General features: G+C 38.0%; 1 protein-coding gene across 3 annotated transcripts in view; it reads left to right on the top strand.

The window, feature by feature from the left end:
- PRKAR2B (protein kinase cAMP-dependent type II regulatory subunit beta) overlaps positions 1 to 16,784 on the top strand; it is a 93,981-nt gene extending 77,197 nt beyond the window's left edge. For 2 of the 3 annotated variants that reach the window (XM_055712357.1, XM_055712358.1), the window contains exons 5-11: positions 7,502 to 7,608; positions 9,754 to 9,907; positions 11,180 to 11,281; positions 11,881 to 11,955; positions 12,738 to 12,803; positions 12,973 to 13,111; positions 14,608 to 16,784. In XM_055712357.1, the coding sequence (XP_055568332.1) occupies positions 7,502 to 7,608; positions 9,754 to 9,907; positions 11,180 to 11,281; positions 11,881 to 11,955; positions 12,738 to 12,803; positions 12,973 to 13,111; positions 14,608 to 14,741 (777 nt within the window). In that variant the 3' untranslated portion in view covers positions 14,742 to 16,784. The remainder of the gene's footprint in view (positions 1 to 7,501; positions 7,609 to 9,753; positions 9,908 to 11,179; positions 11,282 to 11,880; positions 11,956 to 12,737; positions 12,804 to 12,972; positions 13,112 to 14,607) is intronic. The other variant, XM_055712359.1, reaches the window with a different exon arrangement.
- Positions 16,785 to 21,222: the final 4,438 nt, after the last annotated feature.

Below are 21,222 nucleotides of genomic sequence, written 5' to 3'. Positions count from 1 at the left end.
CTATTCTGGTATTCTGTCCACTTCATTACTTGTTACTTTGTTGATATTTTATGTTGCACAAAGTAAGAATAAGGTGCCAACAGGATACCATTTTAATTCTTGTTCATTTTAATGAAATGATTGTAGGAGTAAAGAATAAAGTGGTTTATGAAGTCAGTTGGGGCAATAGAAGAGTTGTGGATTCACTTTGTTTCTATGATTGTTTTATGGTTGTGTCTCAGAGCGCTGTAAGCTTTACAAGTCATACGGGATAGGCAAGCCTTGTTACTGCTATTGTACCGAATTGCAGGGCAGCCTCATGCCTGCTTAGATTGTGCAGGGTGTCTTGCATCTAAAAGGGAAGTTAACTGAGATTTCCTGTCTACCAGGGAGCACTCCAGCAGCACACTCATCCTTTTGGGGGATTCCCAGGCATATAGAATCCCAAAATATCATGCAATACTTCAGGTACTTACTGCATCCAGCCTAATAGGTGGAGTTTTACCAGCTCCTCTCAAATGCCAGATTAAGATTGTCTCAGTTTCCTGCCAGAAGCCACATAATTTTAATTGTAGAAGTGCAGCTGTGCCTTCTGTCTCCTGAATACCTTTTCTTCAATGATGGGGAGGGATATTTTTGCGAAGTTATTTTTTTTACATTTGTCATTGTCATGACTTCCAGTGATGATAGTGTCCTACTTTCCATTTTATCTACAGTGCCTTCATTGATTCAGGATGTCACTGCACTTTGTCAAACAACAAAAGTGTGTACGAGCAGTTTTGAACACTGATGCTTCTTAGAAGCCCCAGTGTTTTGAGTGGTTGAGTTTAGTATGGAGAACTTTGTTCTTCTTTCTTTACAAAATAGCTCACAACAGCTTTATAAATTGCTATTACAGTTACACATACCTGGCACAGTGGTAGCAAATCACTTGGTAGCCTGGTAGTTAAAAGAGCCACTGACATTTACAAAAGACATCGTCTACCAGCATTCATGAATGAATCAAATGCTGTCTTGCAAGAGCATGCAAGTGAGTGGATTTTTAATCTGTGTGAAATATATACAAAGTAAAATGCAGTTTTAGTTATACTCATTGTCCATTATCTGATTATTTTTTATTTCCCCCAAGGAATTGCCTTGATATGTAATTGCCATGTTTGTTTTGTTGACTTGAAAGAAATAGAGGCTAATTAACTATTTTCAAATGATGCAACATGCATCTGGAGGGCAGTACTTTGTGATACAAAGTATATGTTAGGAGAGTTGTGAGTGATTATTTGCATTTTTTTAGCTAACCATGCAAGAAAGCTGGAATCGGACACTGTTCTGGGGGCTATCCTTGATAAACAAACCAGTTGTCATTCCTGTCTGGGGCTTTGTTCTTCTGAATCTCATGTCATGTCTTTTGTTCGTAACTGATAGTGAACATGCACAATATGAAATGACAATACATCAGGCTTGCAGACACCTTGCTATGTGGGCATCACCACAGGCCGAGATTCATGAAGGTAGCTGGTATCTGAGTAGCACTTCAGGCACATAACATATTTCCTAATACATTAACAGAGTGATTCATAAAACCTCTGCTTAGGTGCTGTGCTGTTCATAGGCACCATGGTAAGTACCAGAGGTATTCTTTAACTTTAAAGTTCTGCTTCTGTGCTAGGGGTTCATGTGACTACCATGGGATAAGGGAAAGAGGAGAGAACTACTTTGTGATGAGTGTGTAATGTTTAGAATACTTAGCGTGTGAAGACTGTCAGAAAGCATCAGGCTCCTCATCAACATTGATGAAGAGTATCTGTGTAACTGCCATTGAGGAGAGAGAGCTTGCAGGAGCATTGCAAAGAGAGCAAAGTAGGAGAGACTTTGCAGTTGAGGTAGTTTGTACAGATGGGAGTTTGAAGGGGAACTGGAAATTGTGCAAGACAGCATGGGGCTCCTAGGGCTGGTGCAATGGCAGTGATAATGGGCCACAGGGAGTGCTCCCCAGTGGACCAGCCAGCCATGACACGTTTAGAGGTTTCAACCCAGGTCCAGAGGTAGGATGTGACCATCTTGGTCTCAGGCTGCTGGGAGGACGGGTGTCTCTCCTGAAGGCTGGGGGACAAAGGTAGCTTCACCTATGGGAGATGTGCTGTGGTCAGTGCTGAGCTGCCAGCTGAAGGAACTGCAGAAGGACCTGAGAAGGACTGCATATCATCAGGGAGGATAAACAGGAGCTTGGCAGCATCTTTCAAGGGTTCACTGAAGGGACAAGACCACCTTTCTACAGCAGATGGAGGCACCAATCTGTTGACCAGACTTGCTCGCAAGTGGTACCATGACAGGATAAGACACAATGTGTACAAACTGAAATACAAAACATTCTGTTAAAGTATAAGAAGGGTCTTTTCTACTGCGAGAGTGGTCAAACAGGTTTCCCAGAGAGATGTGGAGCTGATTTATGCAGAGCTAAGAATACCCTGCTACCTGTGTTTTACTAGGTAGCAGTCATAGCTTCATGCCCTTTGTATTAAATGTTTCCTTAGTTCAGTATTTTGAAGCCTTTAATTACAGGGAAAACATCATTTGATTAACTAGAAATACAGATTTTGTTTGCCAGGAAATTAAGAAGGGTATGCCCAAAGGCAGAATTTGACTGACTGCAGATTATTTTGACATTTTCCATTCTTGTCACTTTTATTCATTTCAGTAATCAGTAACAACAAACTAGATCAGAGGATGTTCCCTGTCCCTGAGGCCACGCAGTGCATTATGACACACATATGTACAGCTAAATCGTCTTGCACCTTTTTCTCCTCCTAACCTCACCTGACAAAGCAACTAACATGGTGGTTTTGCTGGGAAGAAGCCCTGGCTCAAGCATTCCTCCGAGCTGTGACCAGGGTTTGTCAGTAGGAGTGATAGCTGGCACAAGCCAAAACTGTGTTGCCAATTGCACCAAAAGCAAACCAGCCCAGACTATACCATGTCAGTGCTTCAGTACATCCTCTGGTCCTGTTGAATTTGTAATTCATGGATGTAGTCTATGATTCTGACTGGTCTAAATACGCAAAAGAACTTTACTAGCACAGTTCATTTAAGCAGGTATAAAACTAGGGTAGGTACCATCTTAGTCTAAGATCAGAAAGAAAACCATATAATCTGCACTTTAGGTGATATTAGAGGATATATCTTGCTGGCTGATGCTGTTAAGAGAGCTAATGCTCCTTTGCACCACTCCTGCTTCCCAGCAGTTAAATCCACACTTGAAGGCAAGGGTGATTGAGACACTAATGATAGCTGTAATGATGACATGTTTATTCACTTGTCTAGTAAATTATTTTGTGAAATCATGCTGTCATTATAGTAGAATTGTTAGAAAGACTTTTTGAGTAACTACACTTCAAGGGAAGAAAAGTATCTTTGTAAAAGCATGTCTTTGTTGGTGATCTGGACAGTGTGATGGAGTGCACCCTCACTCAGCAGGTTTGCCGACAACACCGAGCTGAGCGGTGTGGTCAGCACGCTGGAGGGAAGGGATGCCATCCAGAGGGACCTTGACAGGCTTGAGAGGTGGGCCCGTGCAAACCTTGGGAAGTTCAACAAGGCCAAGTGCAAGGTCCTGCATGTGGGTCAGGACGATCCCAAGCATAAATACAGGCTGGGCAGGGAACAGATTGACAGCAGCCTTGAGGAGAAAGGCTTGGGGGTGTTGGTTGGCTCACCACGGCCTGGCAATGCACACTTGCAGCCCAGAAAGTCAACTGTATCCTGGGCTGCATTAAAAGAAGCATGGCCAGCAGCTCGAGGGAGGCGATTCCTCCTCTCTACTCTCATGAGACCCCAGCTGGAGTACTGTGTTCAGCTCTGGGGCCCCCAACCTAAGAAGGGCATGGACCTGTTGGAGTGAGTCCAGAGGGAGGAGCATGAGGATGATCAGAGGGCTGGAGCACCTCTCCTATAGAGAAAGACTGAGAGAGTTGGGTGTTCAGCCTGGAGAAGAGAAGGCTCTGGGAAGACGTTATAGCAGCCTTCAGTACCTAAAGGGGCCTACAAGAAAGCTGGAGAGGGGCTTTTTACAAGGGCATGTAGTGATAGGGCAAGGGGGATTAGCTTTAAAATGAAAGAAGATAGATTTAAATTAGATATTAGGAAGAAATTCTTTATTGTGTGGGTGGTGAGACACTAGACCAGGTTGCCCAGAGCAGCTGTGGCTGCCCCATCCCTGGCAGTGTTCCAGGCCAGGCTGGATGGGGCTTGGAGCAACCTGGTCTGGTGGCAGGTGTCCCTGCCCATGGCAGGGGGGGTTGGAACTAGATGAGCTTTAAAGTCCCTTCCAACAAACCATTCTAAGAAAAGAAAATCTTGATAATCTAATTTGTATTGTATTGTCTTTCAGAAAATCTGATTTCCCACTCAGCCTCCTCACTTTTAAGGGAGTTAAAGTATTTTCTTTATCACAAAGGATGGTGATCAAAGAGTGCTTTCATGGCAACAACCCAAGATTCCCATAATTTTCTCAAAAATGTTTGTTCTTTGAAGCATTTACACGCTTCACAATTTAGCATGGGGAAAAAAATATCCATTGCATGTATTAATTGGAGTATGTAAATAAACATTATATAAAAAAATCAAATTTCAAATAAGTTAAACTTTAGTTTTGGTTCTTTATATTTGTAGAGTGCATTATCCTTAAGAAAAATAGATGCTTTATTATATTTGAAAAAACTGTATTAAGATAGTGAAGTATTAGCAGAAGTCACAAAGACTGCACAACACACATGCTTAATACTTCAAATTATTTATAGATTTTATTTCTGTTAGAAACTTAACAATGCTTTTAAAGCGTCATTCTTTAGAATATTGATTACCAGATTGCCACAGCATTACACGTAGTAGATTTACGAACACATACAAAAAACCCTCCTCCTGTTTTCATTTTCTATGCTTTTTTTTAAAGCTGGAACTGCTTTATGGAAGAAAAGCTTTCAGATGGCACCGTTTTATAAAATACCAGAATTAATTCTGTGTATGATAACATCTACTTTTTAATTCTAAAATTAGCCATCTTTATCCTGTCGAAGTATCTATGGAGAGTGTCAGTAAATTGAGCCTCAGTCTGGCAGAGAATCAAGAGGATTCACATAGAGCAAGCCAGGCAAGCAAGTTTTGTAATTCTCATGGTAAAAGCAAAAAACGTGTGCCTGGTTTGGTTATTTTAGTCTGCTCTATCTTAATTTTACATAGAAAGCTTTGGGAAAGGGACCAGTTGTCTTTAAGTTAGTTGCAATTTAATTTAAAAAGTTAAAATACATGTACAGTACTTCAGCAGATAATAGACAGCTCTCAAATGTTTAAAACATTTTTAAAAATGTATTTTATTAGAATTCACATATATTTGTGAATTTTACTCTGTTGTCTGAAAAAGTCATAATTTACCTACCTGAAAAGTTGTGGTTTGGTGAGCTTCATTCATAATTATGACATTGAAAATGTTTTAAGCTGAAATCTGAGATGAAGCATGCTGAACAAAGAATATAGCTATATGTATTATTGCTTCAGTACAGCAAATAACCATCTTTTAAAGTTTAACGTTTCTTCTCAAGATGTCTTGGGAGTATTTTGATTTCAAAGGATCAGGACCCATGTGATAACGTTTTTCTTGCATTTAGAGGGTAACATGTACCCTCTACCCTCCCATAAAATGCAGAGCGTTCTGCATGTTCTTCCTTGTTTTCCAATGGCAGCCAAGGGCTGTTGGTTTGGGAGCCACTTGCCAATTCAGATGTAAAGCAAGGGGAAGGGAACCTGCTGCTTCAAATGTTTTAGCCAACTAACAGACATCAGGTCAGTTTACCAGATTCTGTAGGGGTTCCTTTTAGTTTACATAGGGAGAACTGAAAAGACTGAAACAATATTACCTATTGATTTAAGCATGAAAGTTTTTAAAAGGCAACTCCTGTACCTAATTTTCAGTCTCTTCCAATGGCATTCCCCGATGCTTTTCTCATTCTCTGAAATGAACTCTAGCCCATTCACTGGTAGTGACATGATCCTTCCTTTTTGTAAATACATACCTGTCTATACTAAAAAAGGTACTAAACAGAGACATCGTTAAGTGATTCCTTGCTGGCCTAGGTAGGCTGCATGATGTCTTACTGTATTGTACCATGAGCAGCTGTACTGAGGATGGATGCTGCCATTCTGTTGTTCTTTGTGCCTACACGCAGTGAACTCTGTGAAGTAAAATTGTATTTAGCTTCTGTTTTTTAGAAAGGCTTGGATAACAAGGTATTGCTAATATTTTTAAAACCTTTGACTATGTGAAGAAATTCAGCAGAATAAGGATGGAATTCATTTCACCTACTTTTATATGTCTAAAAATTAAGTGTCTAACTGTGAGGTACAGTAGATCTCTCTGTCATCAGAGGAAAAAAAGGGGAACCTCTAGAGAATGATTCTGAGCTAGCAAGTATAGTTATCTCTGTCCGTGGGCTGCAGAAGGACTCTAGAGGACTGACTTAGGCTGGTCCTGTTTGGAAAGACAAATGCCATCCATATGCCATCCATCTTTTCAGTGACTGAACCAGCGTAAAATGCACGGGGATCTAAATCTACAGGCTTCTCCTTACCATGGTTTCCACTAGAACCTGCTTGTTCCAATATAATCCAATATAAGTTTCCAAAAGTGGAGGATCATTTTGTGTTTGTTCTGAGAATTCTAGGCACATTGCTCTATAAACTGAAAATAAAATTCAAATTAAGTTACCTTTTTAGGATTCATATTGTTAATCCACAGTGAGCTGTTTGGTTTTTTAGATGTGAATAGTTTAAGTTTTAGCAGATTTACACCAAACAAGTCAAATTATATAATTAGTGATTTGGTTTTCTTATTAGACAGCCATAATTCAGATGATGACATTTTTTTAGTCTGTTAACATTTCTCTGTAAACATTCCTATTCCATTCAAATTAACAAATTAGTTTTATAGCTGTGTGTAAATTCCTACTTTCCAGCGAGTCCAGGATTTACTTACTCAGCCAAAGCACTGCAGACCTGCGTGGTTACATCTATCCCACCATTGTGCAGACATTGTATAACTTAGATTTTCAAAATACTTTACAATCATTTTGAAACTTTAAATTCTGTATAATAGTTCTAAAGACAAAAACAGGTAAGTGTATTGTTGGCAATAAGGGATACGTTTTTTTTCTTTTAACTGCGTAATTTGCAGTTTTGAAGGGTGACATTCTATCTTTGAATGCTCATGAGCAGTTTGTATTGCTGACAAAATCTATGTTATCACTGACAGGGACAAGAAGGTAAGCTGGGCTCTGAACACTGGAAGAGGAAAAAGCTACCATTGAATACTAAATAAAACTGTCTTTCTGATTGATCCATGCACTTCTGTAGCATGAATATTTTCTGCCCATGAACATTTTTTATCTGCATATTGGGAAGCTGGACAGTTAGTTAATTTGAAGTGTAAAATTTTTAAGCAGATGATAATTTCTTGTCTTTGTGTCCTTTTAAATAGGAACAGATGTCTCAGGTGTTAGATGCGATGTTTGAAAAGCTGGTTGAAGGAGGGGAACATGTCATTGATCAAGGGGATGATGGTGACAACTTCTACGTCATTGATAGGTGAATCGCTGTGTCTTATTATAGCACAAAGTATTATGCAGAAGTCGACTTAAAAAAATCTATTTCTCTACATACTTGTATTTAACTCTTACATATGTTTGCATGGGGGAAAGGAAACAGAACGCATGTGGACCAGTATGGCTCTGCCTGAGCTACAGAGAGCGGTTTTTGAAAGGAGGCAGATTTTTTGTATGGAAATATTTTCCTGTCCTCTTTATGTATTGCTACATCCCAAAAGCTGTTTTTTGTTTTTTGTTTGGTTTGTTGTTTGTTTGTTTTAATGGGAAGACATCTAATACAAAACACAATGGAAAAAGTTTTATAACTCAGTATTTGAAATCTGACTGCATTTCAATACTGTCTGTAGACTTTCATGTTTAGATGAATATTGTTAGACTTTGAGTTGCTGAGTTATTACTCTTCATTTGGTGATCTGTACTGGGGAAAGCAGGTAACTCAGTAAAACCCCAGTTATCGATTAATGTCGAACTGGGGGGGTTAGGAAGAGCATTTACTTTGGCATCCTTCACTAGTCTGTCGGCACCAGGCTTCAGCCAGGCCATCCCAAAACATCTGTTCTTATTTGAACCTTTAGTTATAGGCTAACACGGTGATTTCTGCAAGTGTCTGAAAGAAATATTATGCTAGAACTCTAAAAGAAATGCAGAAGGTTTTGGTCAGTGTAGATCGGTATAACCGGCCAGTCAAAAGAGGTGATTAGCCCACTGTATTTAGCATGGGTGCAGCCTCCCCTTGACTACTGTGTGCGGTTCTGGGCCCCACAATTTCAGAAGGACGTCGAGTTACTGGAATGTGCCCAGAGGAGGGCAACAAAGCTGGTGAAAGGGCTGGAAGGCATGTCCCGTGGGGAGCGGCTAGGGACTTTGGGTTTGTCTAGTTTGGCGAAAAGGAGGCTGCGGGGCGACCTCATTGCTCCCTACAGCTCCCCGGGGACGGGGAGGTGGAGAGGGAGGCGCTGAGCGCTTCTCCCTGGGATCCAGCGAGAGGACACGTGGGAATGGTCCAAAGCCGTGCCAGGGGAGGTTCAGACTTGACATTAGGAAGCTTTTCTTTACTGAGAGGGTGGTCAAACCCTGGGACAGGCTTCCTGGAGAGGTGGTTGATGCCCCAAGCCTGTCAGTGTTGAAGAGGCATTTGGACAGTGTCCGTAATAACATGCTTTAGGTTTTGGACAGCCCTGAACTGGTCAGGCAGCTGGACTAGATGACCGCTGTAGGTCCCCTCCAACTGAAATATTCAATCAGAAGACTGTAGAAGTGTGCCAGGATTCTCTGCTGAAGAGTCAGTTGTTCAGCTTTGTGAGGTTACAGTTTGTCATCTCTTATCCAAAATGCTGCAGGGACTTCACAGTATTCTGTCAGCCTCGCAGTTTTTAGGAGCAGTGAATCACCTCTGAAGTCCCTTAGCAATGAAATCATTGTACAGATTTTTGCATTACATTCACATGGTTTATCAGCACATACCATACAAGTATTTAACACTGAACAAAATGATGTCTCAGCATCAATGGCTATGTCATGTTTTACAAGATACCAGATTTTACTGCACTCCCAAATAAAAAAAAAAAAGTTATTAATTTAATGATGGGGAGAATTTCACAATATATGAGATAAATACTTATCTTTATTTCATAATCTTATGTTACTTTTCATATACATACCTTTTGTTTCCTACATCTCCTCTATTATGTTATAAATTACTACTTTAAGATATTTTAAATGTTAAATAACTTGTATTATTATTTCAGTGATCATATCATAGCAATTTTTGCAAAGACTTGTTACATTCATTTTAAGTGTGTTTAAAATGAAGTTGAGAAACAGATACTAAGTTGGATCTTAATTTTTAATAAGTTCTGGTGATCAATAGATCAGTGTACATCCAGTCTATCTTTAAACTGAGTTAATGTAAAAACTAATAATCCTATCCTTCCCTTTAAAAAGGGTCTATTTTTATTATTATGGAAGTGATTAAGATGTCTCTGCAAGGTGTTTAATATCATATAAACAAGAGAATGTATTTCAAATGCTTTGTCTTTGGAATTCATGGTATTAAAAAGATAGTGAGAGGCTGCTTAGCAAAGGACTGAATTTTTCTCACTGTATTTGTATATTTTATTAACAGAGGTACATATGATATTTATGTAAAATGTGATGGTGTTGGGAGGTGTGTTGGAACCTATGATAACCGAGGAAGTTTTGGTGAGTTAGCCTTAATGTACAATACACCCAGAGCAGCTACAATTATAGCTACCTCTCCTGGTGCCATCTGGGGTTTGGTAAGTGAAATACTTGTTTTATGAAACTATTTGTTTTAATTATTTTATATAAATCACATTGATATTTTATATTAGAGTAAAAAAATCAATTATAATTTTGGAAAGTTTCATTTTGAAAATTGTGAGAACTCTAAACGCAATACTGTCTTTTTTCCAGAATCTGAGAAGCAAACCCAAGGCTTGAAAAAACACTGATTGTTTTTTGTTTTGTTTTGTTTTATTCTATTTTAATGAGAATTTCCCAAACTGCAAACCCCTTGACAATTACTTAGGCGCATATATAAAATATTTTCCCACATCTTGATAGGAAATGCCTTTGGTTCCAGAGTAGGATTCAAATACGAGGTTATTTATCAGTGTTACACTATCTGGATCTTTGACAACAGTAATAGAATTTACCAGAAGGGTGAAACTGGGATAGCCATCTTCTTCAAGTTGTACATATCAGTCTAATGACTAATCCCAAGAGAACATTTCCCTGTTGAAACGAAAGGTGTGTTTTTTCACCAACTTAATCCACATGACTTTAGGGATCATGGCAGGGTTTAGGACACTACCAGAATGGCTTTAAATTGGATTGGGTTGTATCGGCCAGCAAATTCCATCTGTGGCAGGGAAGGCTTGCAAAGCATTTTACCTCTGTCACCAGGACACAGTCATGTGAAGTTAAGAGAATGAAACAGTATACGTGTAGTTTTTCCATCTGTCTGCTTTACTTGGTTTGCCAAATACTAAAGAACATCCAGCTGGCTGTTTAGGGAACCGATGAGTCTTATTCTGCTAAAACAGCAGAAATTGGACTGTGCCCTAAGACCCAGACCCATGTATTTTGGTTCTGTTTGTATAATATAAAAACCTCTTTGAGTACATAGTGATATGTATGGGACTCAGAATGATGAATAAAATTTGTAAATTAAATATTTAAATATTGAGGATTTCTTAAATATCTTAAGTTACCCACTCAGCGTTCATCATTTAGCCAACCTGTCTAAGGTAAATTCTATACCCTCTGTAAGTAAACTGTGTATGTATTCTAAGAGCAGAGCTTTTCAACAATGTGAATCAGGTAAGGAGTTTACTTTAGGAGCTTTTGATTGACCTTTAGAGGAGTCTTTCTCAACTGACTGCATGGGGAGACTACCCAGCTAGTTTGGTGGCTACGCTGAGTGACTAAAATTGGGTAATTTGAGCGTATTCAGCCACTTCTGAAGTATTTTCTATGACACATGCATTTTCTGTTAACAAACTCTCATTTTCTCTTTGTGTTTACAGGACAGGGTAACATTCCGAAGAATCATTGTAAAAAATAATGCCAAAAAGAGAAGAATGTATGAAAATTTCATTGAGTCATTGCCGTTCCTGAAATCTTTAGAAGTAAGATTTGTATTGCTTTATTTTAATGGCTGTATCAGAGATACCTACTAAGATTCTGCTTTTGCAAGGTTACATTTGGAATTCAGATTTTCTCCACAATAAAAGTTTGTATACTTTTGTTTTGGAACAAGACCATATTTTTTATATTTCTTAATTTTCAGGATAAAAAAATATTGTTAATATTGTACTTAAAAAACACCTGTGTTTTTTTTTACCTTTACCTTAATTTTCTTAAGCTTGATTTTACTAGTTATTAGCCCATAAAAATAAACAATGACATAGGGAATATAAAAATATTTTCATTTAACAGCTACAATTTTACATGCATGCTTTTCTGAAAATAATTTTTGAAGACTTGGGATATATAGACTTCTTACAAAAATGGAAATTCTATCAAAAGGTCTAGCTGTTAAGACTATAATATACCCTCTGGAACAATGTTCAGTAGTTCTTCCTTTTTTTAATGGTTATCAAAACAGGAGAATAATGATAGACTATTCTGTGCAAAGATTCATGAAAGGAAATATGAAAGGGATTTCTGAATATAAAATATTGTAAGGTAACCAAATATTTCTTACATTTTCTTTTTTTAAATGAAGGTATCTGAACGTTTAAAAGTGGTTGATGTGATTGGCACCAAAGTGTACAAAGATGGAGAACAAATCATTGCTCAGGTATGGTTTATTTCTAGTTTTAGCTTTTCCTTTCCAATAGGTAACAATTACAATGTTGTCTATAGACAATACATACTTTTAAACTATTTTTCTTTCTCAGATGAAACCAAACCAATGAATCTTGCATCTAAGAGGGGTGATCATTTTGTTTCAGAACTAATTTTTCACTTATGGTCCTTTGGAAAACATCTCTCTTTCTTGGTATGAATTAAGGAGTCAATGTTTTTCTTATGCTTAGAAATTCGAAGTATATAAAAGAATGATTGGTTCCAATAAGGAGCACTGAAGACTTACCTTGGTTAAATTGTTAAAATTGTTAAAATATAATCTTTTGAAGAAGAATGCAGAGGTAAACTCTTCAGGGTAGGCAGTGGAGACTGTCTTGCTCCAAAGTAGTTATTGGATATTAGATAGCCCTTGGATGCTTTTTATACTGGAAACTCTGTAAGGGAAATAATTTGAAAGGAATACAAAGGTGGAGAAACAGGAGTAAGGATCCTAAAATCTTCCATATTACTGTTTTTCTCTGCTTTTTGTATAAGGCACAGTCAGCTGTGTCTTTTCATGAAAAGGCCTTGCTGTCAGTTCTGTATAGAAGTTTTGATTATGTGCCTAGAATATGGTTTTCACATTAAAAGTTATTTATTTTGCAACAGGTATCAAAAAGATGAGCTTCAAGGCACTGGCTCAAATATTTTAATTTTACCATGAAACTAAAAAGGAAGTTTCACATTTCCTTTACTTACTTCTTTTTTAATTTTATTTGTCGTCGTCTTCTACAGGGTGACTTGGCTGATTCTTTCTTCATTGTGGAATCAGGAGAAGTAAGGATTATAATGACAAGGAAGGTAAACATCCATAAACCACAGAATGGTTTTTTCTAAAAATCTTGATGTATTCTAAGTGTTACGCAACTATGCTACCATTGGTACTGATTTTGCTTATCCAGTCCTGTGTTCAGCGTCTCTCTCTCTCTTGTTCTCTCTCTTCCTTTCTTTTTTTCACGTGGTATTTCAGGGTAAACAAGATGTAGAAGAGAACGGAGCAGTTGAAATAGCTCGATGCTCGAGAGGACAATATTTTGGAGAACTTGCTCTTGTAACTAACAAACCACGAGCCGCTTCTGCATTTGCTCTTGGCACTGTCAAATGTTTAGGTATTGTTCGATAATATTTTATATCTAATAGAAAAAGATAAATAATCTCTGGTGGTTTTTATTGTGAACTCTGTCTTCCTCCAGAATGCAGGATTTAATTACATTTACCCAGATAAGACTGTTTAAGTACATCATCTGTTACTGTGTATTCCTATTTACATTATTCATCTGCAGAAATTATTTGCAATTGATAACTGGTATTAAACACTAATTCTCCAACATTTCTCTGATCACATGGAAGTAAAAATTGGGTTAGGACAGTACAGAGTATTGCTGCAAACCGTTTATAGCTATCAGATAAATGTCTAATGCTCTGCAGAAAGATGAAGAATTTCTTTTCTCAGTAGGCTGACCCTCATCCAAGAAAAAACTGTGGCAAAAATCCTGACCTATTTATCACCATAACTTAAGCTTTAACAAAGCCTTTGTCTTCACTAGCCATCAATTTAATCATTCTGTCACACTGTAGTCTCAGGCACAGGAAGAGCAAGAACTGTAAGAGCTGGGCTCATGGACAACCCTTTGCATCCATTGCTTTTCATGGTCTGAAGTTTAGCTCCTAAATATTTGTATATAATTATGGGAAAGCTGTAAACTGCAAAGATGGATTTGGCATTCTTGATTGACAGCTTGATTGCCAAGCCAGTAACCAAAAAGTTTCTCACTTACTTAAAAAGGTATTATTTTTAAAATCCTCATCTCCAAACACAGATGATGGGGCAATACAAGATCAAAGATGGTAGGAAAGAGTAAGAGGCCGCGGTGAGTAAGGGTGTCATTACCCAGTATGGGTGAGTCACGAAGATCTCTGGCACTTCCCAAACAGCAGAGATCTTGACCTTTTCTCAGGAGCCCAGGAAACTAGGCCACCAGTTTGGAAGCTGGCTGAAGTATGAAGTTTCCTTCCTGGCCTATAGGCTAGAACTGTAGAGGATAACATTATGTAATAAGGTAAAGAGAATATTCTGGTTGGCTATACATTGACATTGCATGTGAATGACAACCTCCAGCCTTTTGTACATTTGCTGAGAAATAAATATGTATTACAGTTTCCACTGTGGATGTAAGCAAGAAGAAATAGTAAGGAAATACACTAAGTTAGACCCCAAATAGAGCCAACAACATCAGCAAAGGGTGTGGTGTTTTTTTTGGTTTTTTTTGTGAAATCTCAAGGGTACTTTGCGGGAGAATCCAGGCCTCTCCAGACTTCTTCAGCAGGTCTTGGGTGACAGAAATCTTAATATGAATATATTTTCGAAGTAAGAAACACAGGAAATTCTAAGTTTGTTTATGAAGTTTCAAGACAGCAATGTGTTGGTTGATCTTGGTTTTGCTATGATAGGTGGTTCTCTTCTGTGCAAACAAGTACATGCCTCAGTAGTATCTGTCCTGTTATCGTTTAAAATTTTACATTGGAATGTCATGAACACCAAGATTAGTGTCTGCAACTGACAAGCACGTTATATTCTTTCTCTTTCTCTCCCCTTTTATCTTAGTTATGGATGTGCAGGCATTTGAAAGGCTTTTGGGACCTTGTATGGAAATTCTGAAAAGAAACATTGCAAACTATGAAGAGCAGCTAGTTGCTCTGTTTGGAACAAACATGGACATTGCCGATCCCAGTGCATGAACTAAACATTGGAGCAACAAGATCTGTTATGAGAATATAGCACAGTAGTGGTTAGTCCACTGAGAAATTGTCTCTCTTCCTATAGATGCCAAGCATTTTCTGTGATTTTAAGGGTGGGTTTGGGGGTATTTTTTTGACTTATTACAGTGGAAATACTAGTAAACAAAATAGGAATTTAATAAATTGTGGGCTTGATTTTTAAAAGTGCTTAGCATTGATGGTTCCATCTGGCATTAAGATGACCTGTATTAGCACAGCACCTTTGAAAATCAAGTCCTTTACCACAGCATTTCCTTAAAGAGTAGATTTCAAAAAAACCCACATGCGATGAACTTGTTAAACCAGCTTCTGTTCTTCAAAAAGGTTACAACTTTTCTGGAAAGACTGTTAGTTTGAATGTGATATGTTGAAAGTATTAGTGCACACAAAGTGTTTATATGTATTAATACAGAAGATATACAGTAGATATTACTTTCTGACTATTACAGTTGTCATGATTTTATGTTGCATTTATCACAGATGTAGTGAATCACAGACTAATCGTAAGATAAAGCATGACAATGCATTTTGTGTAACACTCATGACCCAAATCTGATTTTTAACATATTGTAATTTGTTTTAAAGTCCTCTTTGTTTAATATGTCATGTTTCAGCACGACATTGTAATATCTTATGCAATTCAGAGGACTTGTATATTTTTGCAATAAACTGCATTTTTTATTGGTTACATATATTCTGTACAGTCTAGAGTTAGGACAGCTGACAAATTAACCTTAATGCTTTAAAAGCAAAGGTATAGGTCATTGTCATGTTCTACCTAATCATACATAACCTATATTGTTTTCCTTCTCCCTTGTTTTATATTTATGCATTTTGTCTCTATCTATGCTTGTTCTCTAGTTAATTTTTTTTAGATCTCACCTTTTTTATCTGTTAAATCTTATACCTATTTCAAATGACATGATCTCTGTATATCTCTCTTCTTGCAGTCTAATGTTAGCTGTCAAAGACCAGATTCAGTTACTGAAGTGATTTGATGTTGAAAGCCATGCTAAACTAAGCTTGTCCTTGAAAAATCCTTATCAGGAAGTGCAAAAATACTTTTAATTTGAAAGATCAATACTTCAAAAGCTTTGCACAACTCTGGAAAGTATGTCATTGTTAAAGCTAACATGTCATGCTTTCAAAATCCTGTAGGTCATCATAAATTACTATCATCTTTTTAGCCATAATAGCATGGGATACCTTCTGAGACTGAGGAGAGAGAGTATCATCTTAATTAGGAGCACAGGGCTCATTGCTTACAAGGGTCTGTGGCTGGATTTCAGGCCCAATCCAATTTTAATACTGCTTACTGACCTACCTGTGGATGTACATGGAAAGCTAGTGCACATAATGACGATCAGCAGTAGTTCTGCCAAAATGATACAAGAATTGTAGGAAGGCTGCTTGTGCCCTGTTCCAAACACCTGAATTGTAACATCTTTCCTTCTTAGATAATGACTTTTCTATTGCCATATATTTGTGTATGTTGATGTAATTATTATCCTATAGTTAGTGAGATGTTCTGACAATTTATATAATCATACCTGTATATGAAATCATGATTATATAATATGATAAAAATATATAATTTATATCATAAAGTATGGTATAAATTATAAGTCAGATTCCTAACAAAATACAATCTGAGCAAAATTTATAAATGTCATTTTTTTTTACCTAGAAACCTGGTACGAATAATTGCACATATGATAACTTGCCTTTGTACTTTTGATTTATGGAAAAAAAAAGAGAAGCCTGTTATACTAGAAGGAAATATCAGGTAACCAAAATCTATACTCTTGTCATTCTGTATGCTTAATCTCTAAAAGCTACCTATATTTTGCACTAGCTTGATGTGATTAAGAAAAATGCTAGAAATTACTTGTATGGCAGTAAACTACAATCAAGGCCATAAATGCCAGTCATGATATTTTCAATATTGTTGGTTATATTTAAAGTTTCCTTACAATAAACAACACTTTTATATATAAAAATGTTTATTGATATTGTTGTGTTTTAATTCCATTATCATAAAGTTACAAGTAACCTAATTATATTCATTTATTAAAACATTCATAATTCTTAGCACTTCCATGTTGATTTCCATAAATGATGTTATGTGGATGCTCCGTCTGCTCAGAATAGATTGGTGTGGTAATTGTTGTAGCTACTTTGGATTTGATGACTTGCTTATAATTTATAGCTGGGGAGAAGCTGCAGGGTGAAAAATTTAAGATAATTAGAGACATTGGATTTTTTGAGTGCCAGGTACAGCTTCATGTTGCAGCAGTTTTAATGTGTTGCTTTTGGGGACTGGATGACTTCTCGAATTTTTTTTGTTGGTGAATTGGGGGGTGGGGGGCGGGTGGGGAGTTAAGCAACAGTAAAATTATCAGTTTGTAAGTTTTGTCCAAATCATTATATCCTTCGTCAGTCACACTTGGGATTTCTCCTGGATGTGTTCATATGTGCACTTCAAATGTGCTACTCTCAGTGTCATAAATGTGGCAAGTGCTCATCCTAAGAAGGAAATCATACCAAGTCACTGATTTTTAACCACCTTGCCAAAAGGTAGATAGTTCTAATAATTTTAAACAATACTATGTTGTGTTTATCTTATGAGAGTATCTGCGTCCACACTTATATTACCTGATGCTTCTGTTATTAAAGGTTTTTATTGTCCTTGTTTGTAGACAGGTCACTAAAGAATCAGGACTTTAGCAGTTACTTGGCACATACATGTTAGTTTGTTTCTCTCCTCTCTCCTCAACCTCACCAGCAATTTATAATTCTGCAGATGATTTAAATGAATTTGATGGATGGCTAAGTTCTAAACAGGAAAAAATAAATAAAAATGCTCCAGTGAGTTTTTGAAAATAATGCCCCACTGGGTGAGAAAAAAGCCTGAGAGAAATCCTGTGCCGGAAAGGCATTCATGGGTTCACATGTTACTAAGTGAAAGAGAATCCGCATGACAGAAAATGTTTACAAATGCCTTAAACATGGGAAAAAAATCCAACCACAGCCCTCAGTTGATCACAAGATGCAAACCCCGGAGGAAAGCAAGCTTCCTTGGTCCTAGTGCTGATGCGGTCACTTTTAAAATGTCATTTGTTTGTCTTCATGAAATTTGATTCAAGTTCACATGGAATAAACACTTCTGAAATCATTCCCTTCTGGATCTCCTGTTTGAGGTCCAGAAGTGACCAGTTGTGGAAGTCTTGGGGCATAGCTGTGAAAGAGCATTGTGAAACCATCTACAACCTAAACCACTGTCACTCCATCTTCTTTCCTCGTGTTGTCTTTTGTAGTCAGCAAAGACTATTTTGGTTCTTGCTGGAATGGTGGGTTTGGTTTTGGTTTGATTTTATTTGTTTGAAATGTTTGCTGCTGTAAGTTTTCTGTAAGGTGACTCTGGGATAGTTACATCATGATTTTTATAAATTTGTGGTTTTTTGTAACTTTGCAATTTCCATGGCAAACAGTATTGTTTTTCAATATCAAGAGTTCCCAGATGTGTAAAATCAGTATCTGCTGGTCATCCTTCATAGACCTGGAACATCAGTTTCCTAGGCTGCTTTTTTCAGACGCTTACTACATCTGACACCTTTTGCTGAACAAAGTGATTTGCTGAAAGTCAGTTTGCCACAGCATGGACATTCTTACCATGTTCTTGCTAAACATTTTATGTTAATTCAAAGCTCTTTTTATCCATTCATACATGTGACGGTTATAGATTTGTATCCTTTTGGCATTTCTAAGACACTGTCCTGTGTATAGTTCTCAAACAAGGATTACTGCATTTATCTCTGGGAGGAATTGCCTTGTATGCTGAGTGTGTACAGATCTGTGCTGTTGACTGTCTTACAAAATTTAGCATCATTCTCAAATCACTCTGCGAGTTGTATTTCCTTCAGATATATACCAAGGCTGTTTCCAATTTCTTAATCTACTTGTTGGCTCAGAAGGACGCTTAACAGGCTAGACACTCTCATTTGTTGGACCGAAGGGAAGCTGAATAATCTTGGTAGGATATGAAAATCCCAAACAAAATTACATTTTAATGTTGTCTCTTCCTTCTTCCCATTTCTTTCCCTCTAAATTATCTTTGTTCTGATAGGCGGGTGAAGAGCCAGTGGCAGTAGGGGGATGTAAGGCAAGTGGAATGACTGGCTGGGTCCGTGCTGGGACGCAGTGATTTGGTTGACTGGGCAGTGACACTCTCTTCGTCATCCCCTTTGTCCCACCCCTGTCCCTTCTGTGGCAAATCAAGCTGAGCTGGAGTGCAGTAATGGCATTGCCATGGCTGTGTGAATACTGTGGGTAGGGTTGTGTTTGTTTCTTAGAACTAGCAGAGATATATGTATGTATGGGGGAACAGGGAAGAGGCAAAGGCCAAACTGCTACACGAAAGAAACTGTGCCCAGTCAAAACTGTGTGGAAGAACCCTCACACTAGGTTATACTAGGCCATTATGACAGTATCTGCTGACTCAGCCTTTTCTTATTGAGGTAAATTATATTAGGACCACCTAAAAATTGCACCATGGCATGGTATGAATACTTTGTCCTTTCTTCTTTGAAGGTATTTAATTATTTCAGCTGAGCAGCTATGGAGTTTTGGGAAAGGATAGTGGTCTGTGCAGGTCTCTCTGAGGAGGACTAACTCCCTGGCACCTGAGCAAGCCTCTGGGACCTGCTCCCCCACATCACTGAAGATGCTGGAAACGCAGTTCTGATATATGTCTTATTTGGAAAAAGCCATGCAACTTATCACCAAGCTCTATCTTTTTCTCTTTGTGGCTCTGTCTTTGTGCAGTCAGGTGGTGTGACACTCTTAAACGACCTTAGCTTCACTGTACCTTTAGTTTTTGGCTGCATCTGTATGGTTGCCTCCATCATAGGAAATTTTATGTGCTTGAGACCGTTTGTTAGCACTGAGGCACTGAATGACCAGCATTCATGCTGTTTTCCAGTATTTGTGTGGGCTCATTTATAAGCTGTCTTAGAAGGTTTTTTTTCCAACTTTCCGTATGGGGTGGCCATACGCAGATGGCCAGCTGAGAACAGTCCTTGGCCTATGGTAGCTCCCAAACTGTATCCAAAAACTATTTGCTATTGGCCCATGCAAAAGCTATGCCAGGGCTATTGGGGAAAAAAAACAAACAAACAAAAAAAAAACCACCAAAAAGCAGTACAGATGGTTGTATTCCAGTGCCCAGGAGCATTCCCCTGCCATTTTAATTTACCAGCAGCATAGTGGGAACCTACAGATTATCTGTAGTCTCTTCTTGACTTGTTTTTTTGCAAGCTTTGAGCTGGGATAGAGTGGTTTGTATGTATTCATTATTCTGGATTGATTCTTGATATGTCAGGTCTGTCTTTTTTCCTGATACTATAGTCATTTTTTGTCTTGCTCTGTCTTTGTAGGTGATAAGTTTAGCTAAAGCTGGAATCTGCCATAATGATATGAAATAAATTTCTCAGTAATTCCTGTCCTGTATTGGAAGACAAAAAAAAAATATATCTCTGGCCTGTTATTTGTTGTTTCTTCCCAACTTCTCCCCACTGCAGGAGTCAAGTGAAGTTTCCCTTCTAGTACTCAAGAAAAAAAAATCTTTCCTGGAAGTAACGAGTCTTCTGTTCCTTGGCTCTGCATTCCCAACAGCATTCTCTGTGAGGAGATTAAAGAGGTGAAATGTAGGGGTGGGCATGCTTAGAGTTGTCATTAGGAAGTGGGGGAAGAGCCAGCTACCATTGCAGCTACCCACAGAAGGCTGTGGGAGGATGGAATGAGTAAAAATAGCCTTAGGAGATACTGAAGTCATTGTGAAAGGAGAAAACTGATGTGAGAGGGTCTGGCAGAGTGGCTGCAGAACAGAGGCTGCTGCATTGTGTAGAAGTGGAAGCTCTGATGAGTGGGTTGCTCTGATGTCTGGGGAGCATTTAGGTAATTGCTGAGGGTGGATGTGAAAACTTCTGTAGCAGAATTAAAATAATGATACACTGTCTTTCAGAGAGTGAGCAGTAGCAGCTGTGTCATAAGGGCAAGACAGGACATTGGCTTTGAACAGAAGAGATTAAAAGTAGAGATGGGCACAAACCCAATAGATAGATATTTTACTAATATGACTTTGACTGTAATGTGCATTTTTAAAATCTACTTTGAGGTTTCTTAACTTTGTGGCTGCCAATTTTAAGAGGTAAATAGGATGCAGATATATCTGTATCTGTAATTTCTATTTGCGTAGTCTTTCCTGCTTATTTTGTGCTTCTTGGTAGCCATCTGTAATGTGACAAGAACGCACAACTAACGCTTCCCAGTCCCCCACCTTATTTTCTACCTCTCTTATAACAGCAGAAGCAACCGAATCAGCAAAGCTACCAACAACGTCCGTGTTACACAGTATTGATTCATTCTCTGAGCACCCATTCAT

Source organism: Falco cherrug, chromosome 5 (assembly GCF_023634085.1).
Source record: "Falco cherrug isolate bFalChe1 chromosome 5, bFalChe1.pri, whole genome shotgun sequence".
NCBI classification, from domain to species: domain Eukaryota; kingdom Metazoa; phylum Chordata; class Aves; order Falconiformes; family Falconidae; genus Falco; species Falco cherrug.
Note: the sequence above shows the minus strand (reverse complement) of the source record. Positions and strands in the feature narration are given on the sequence as shown.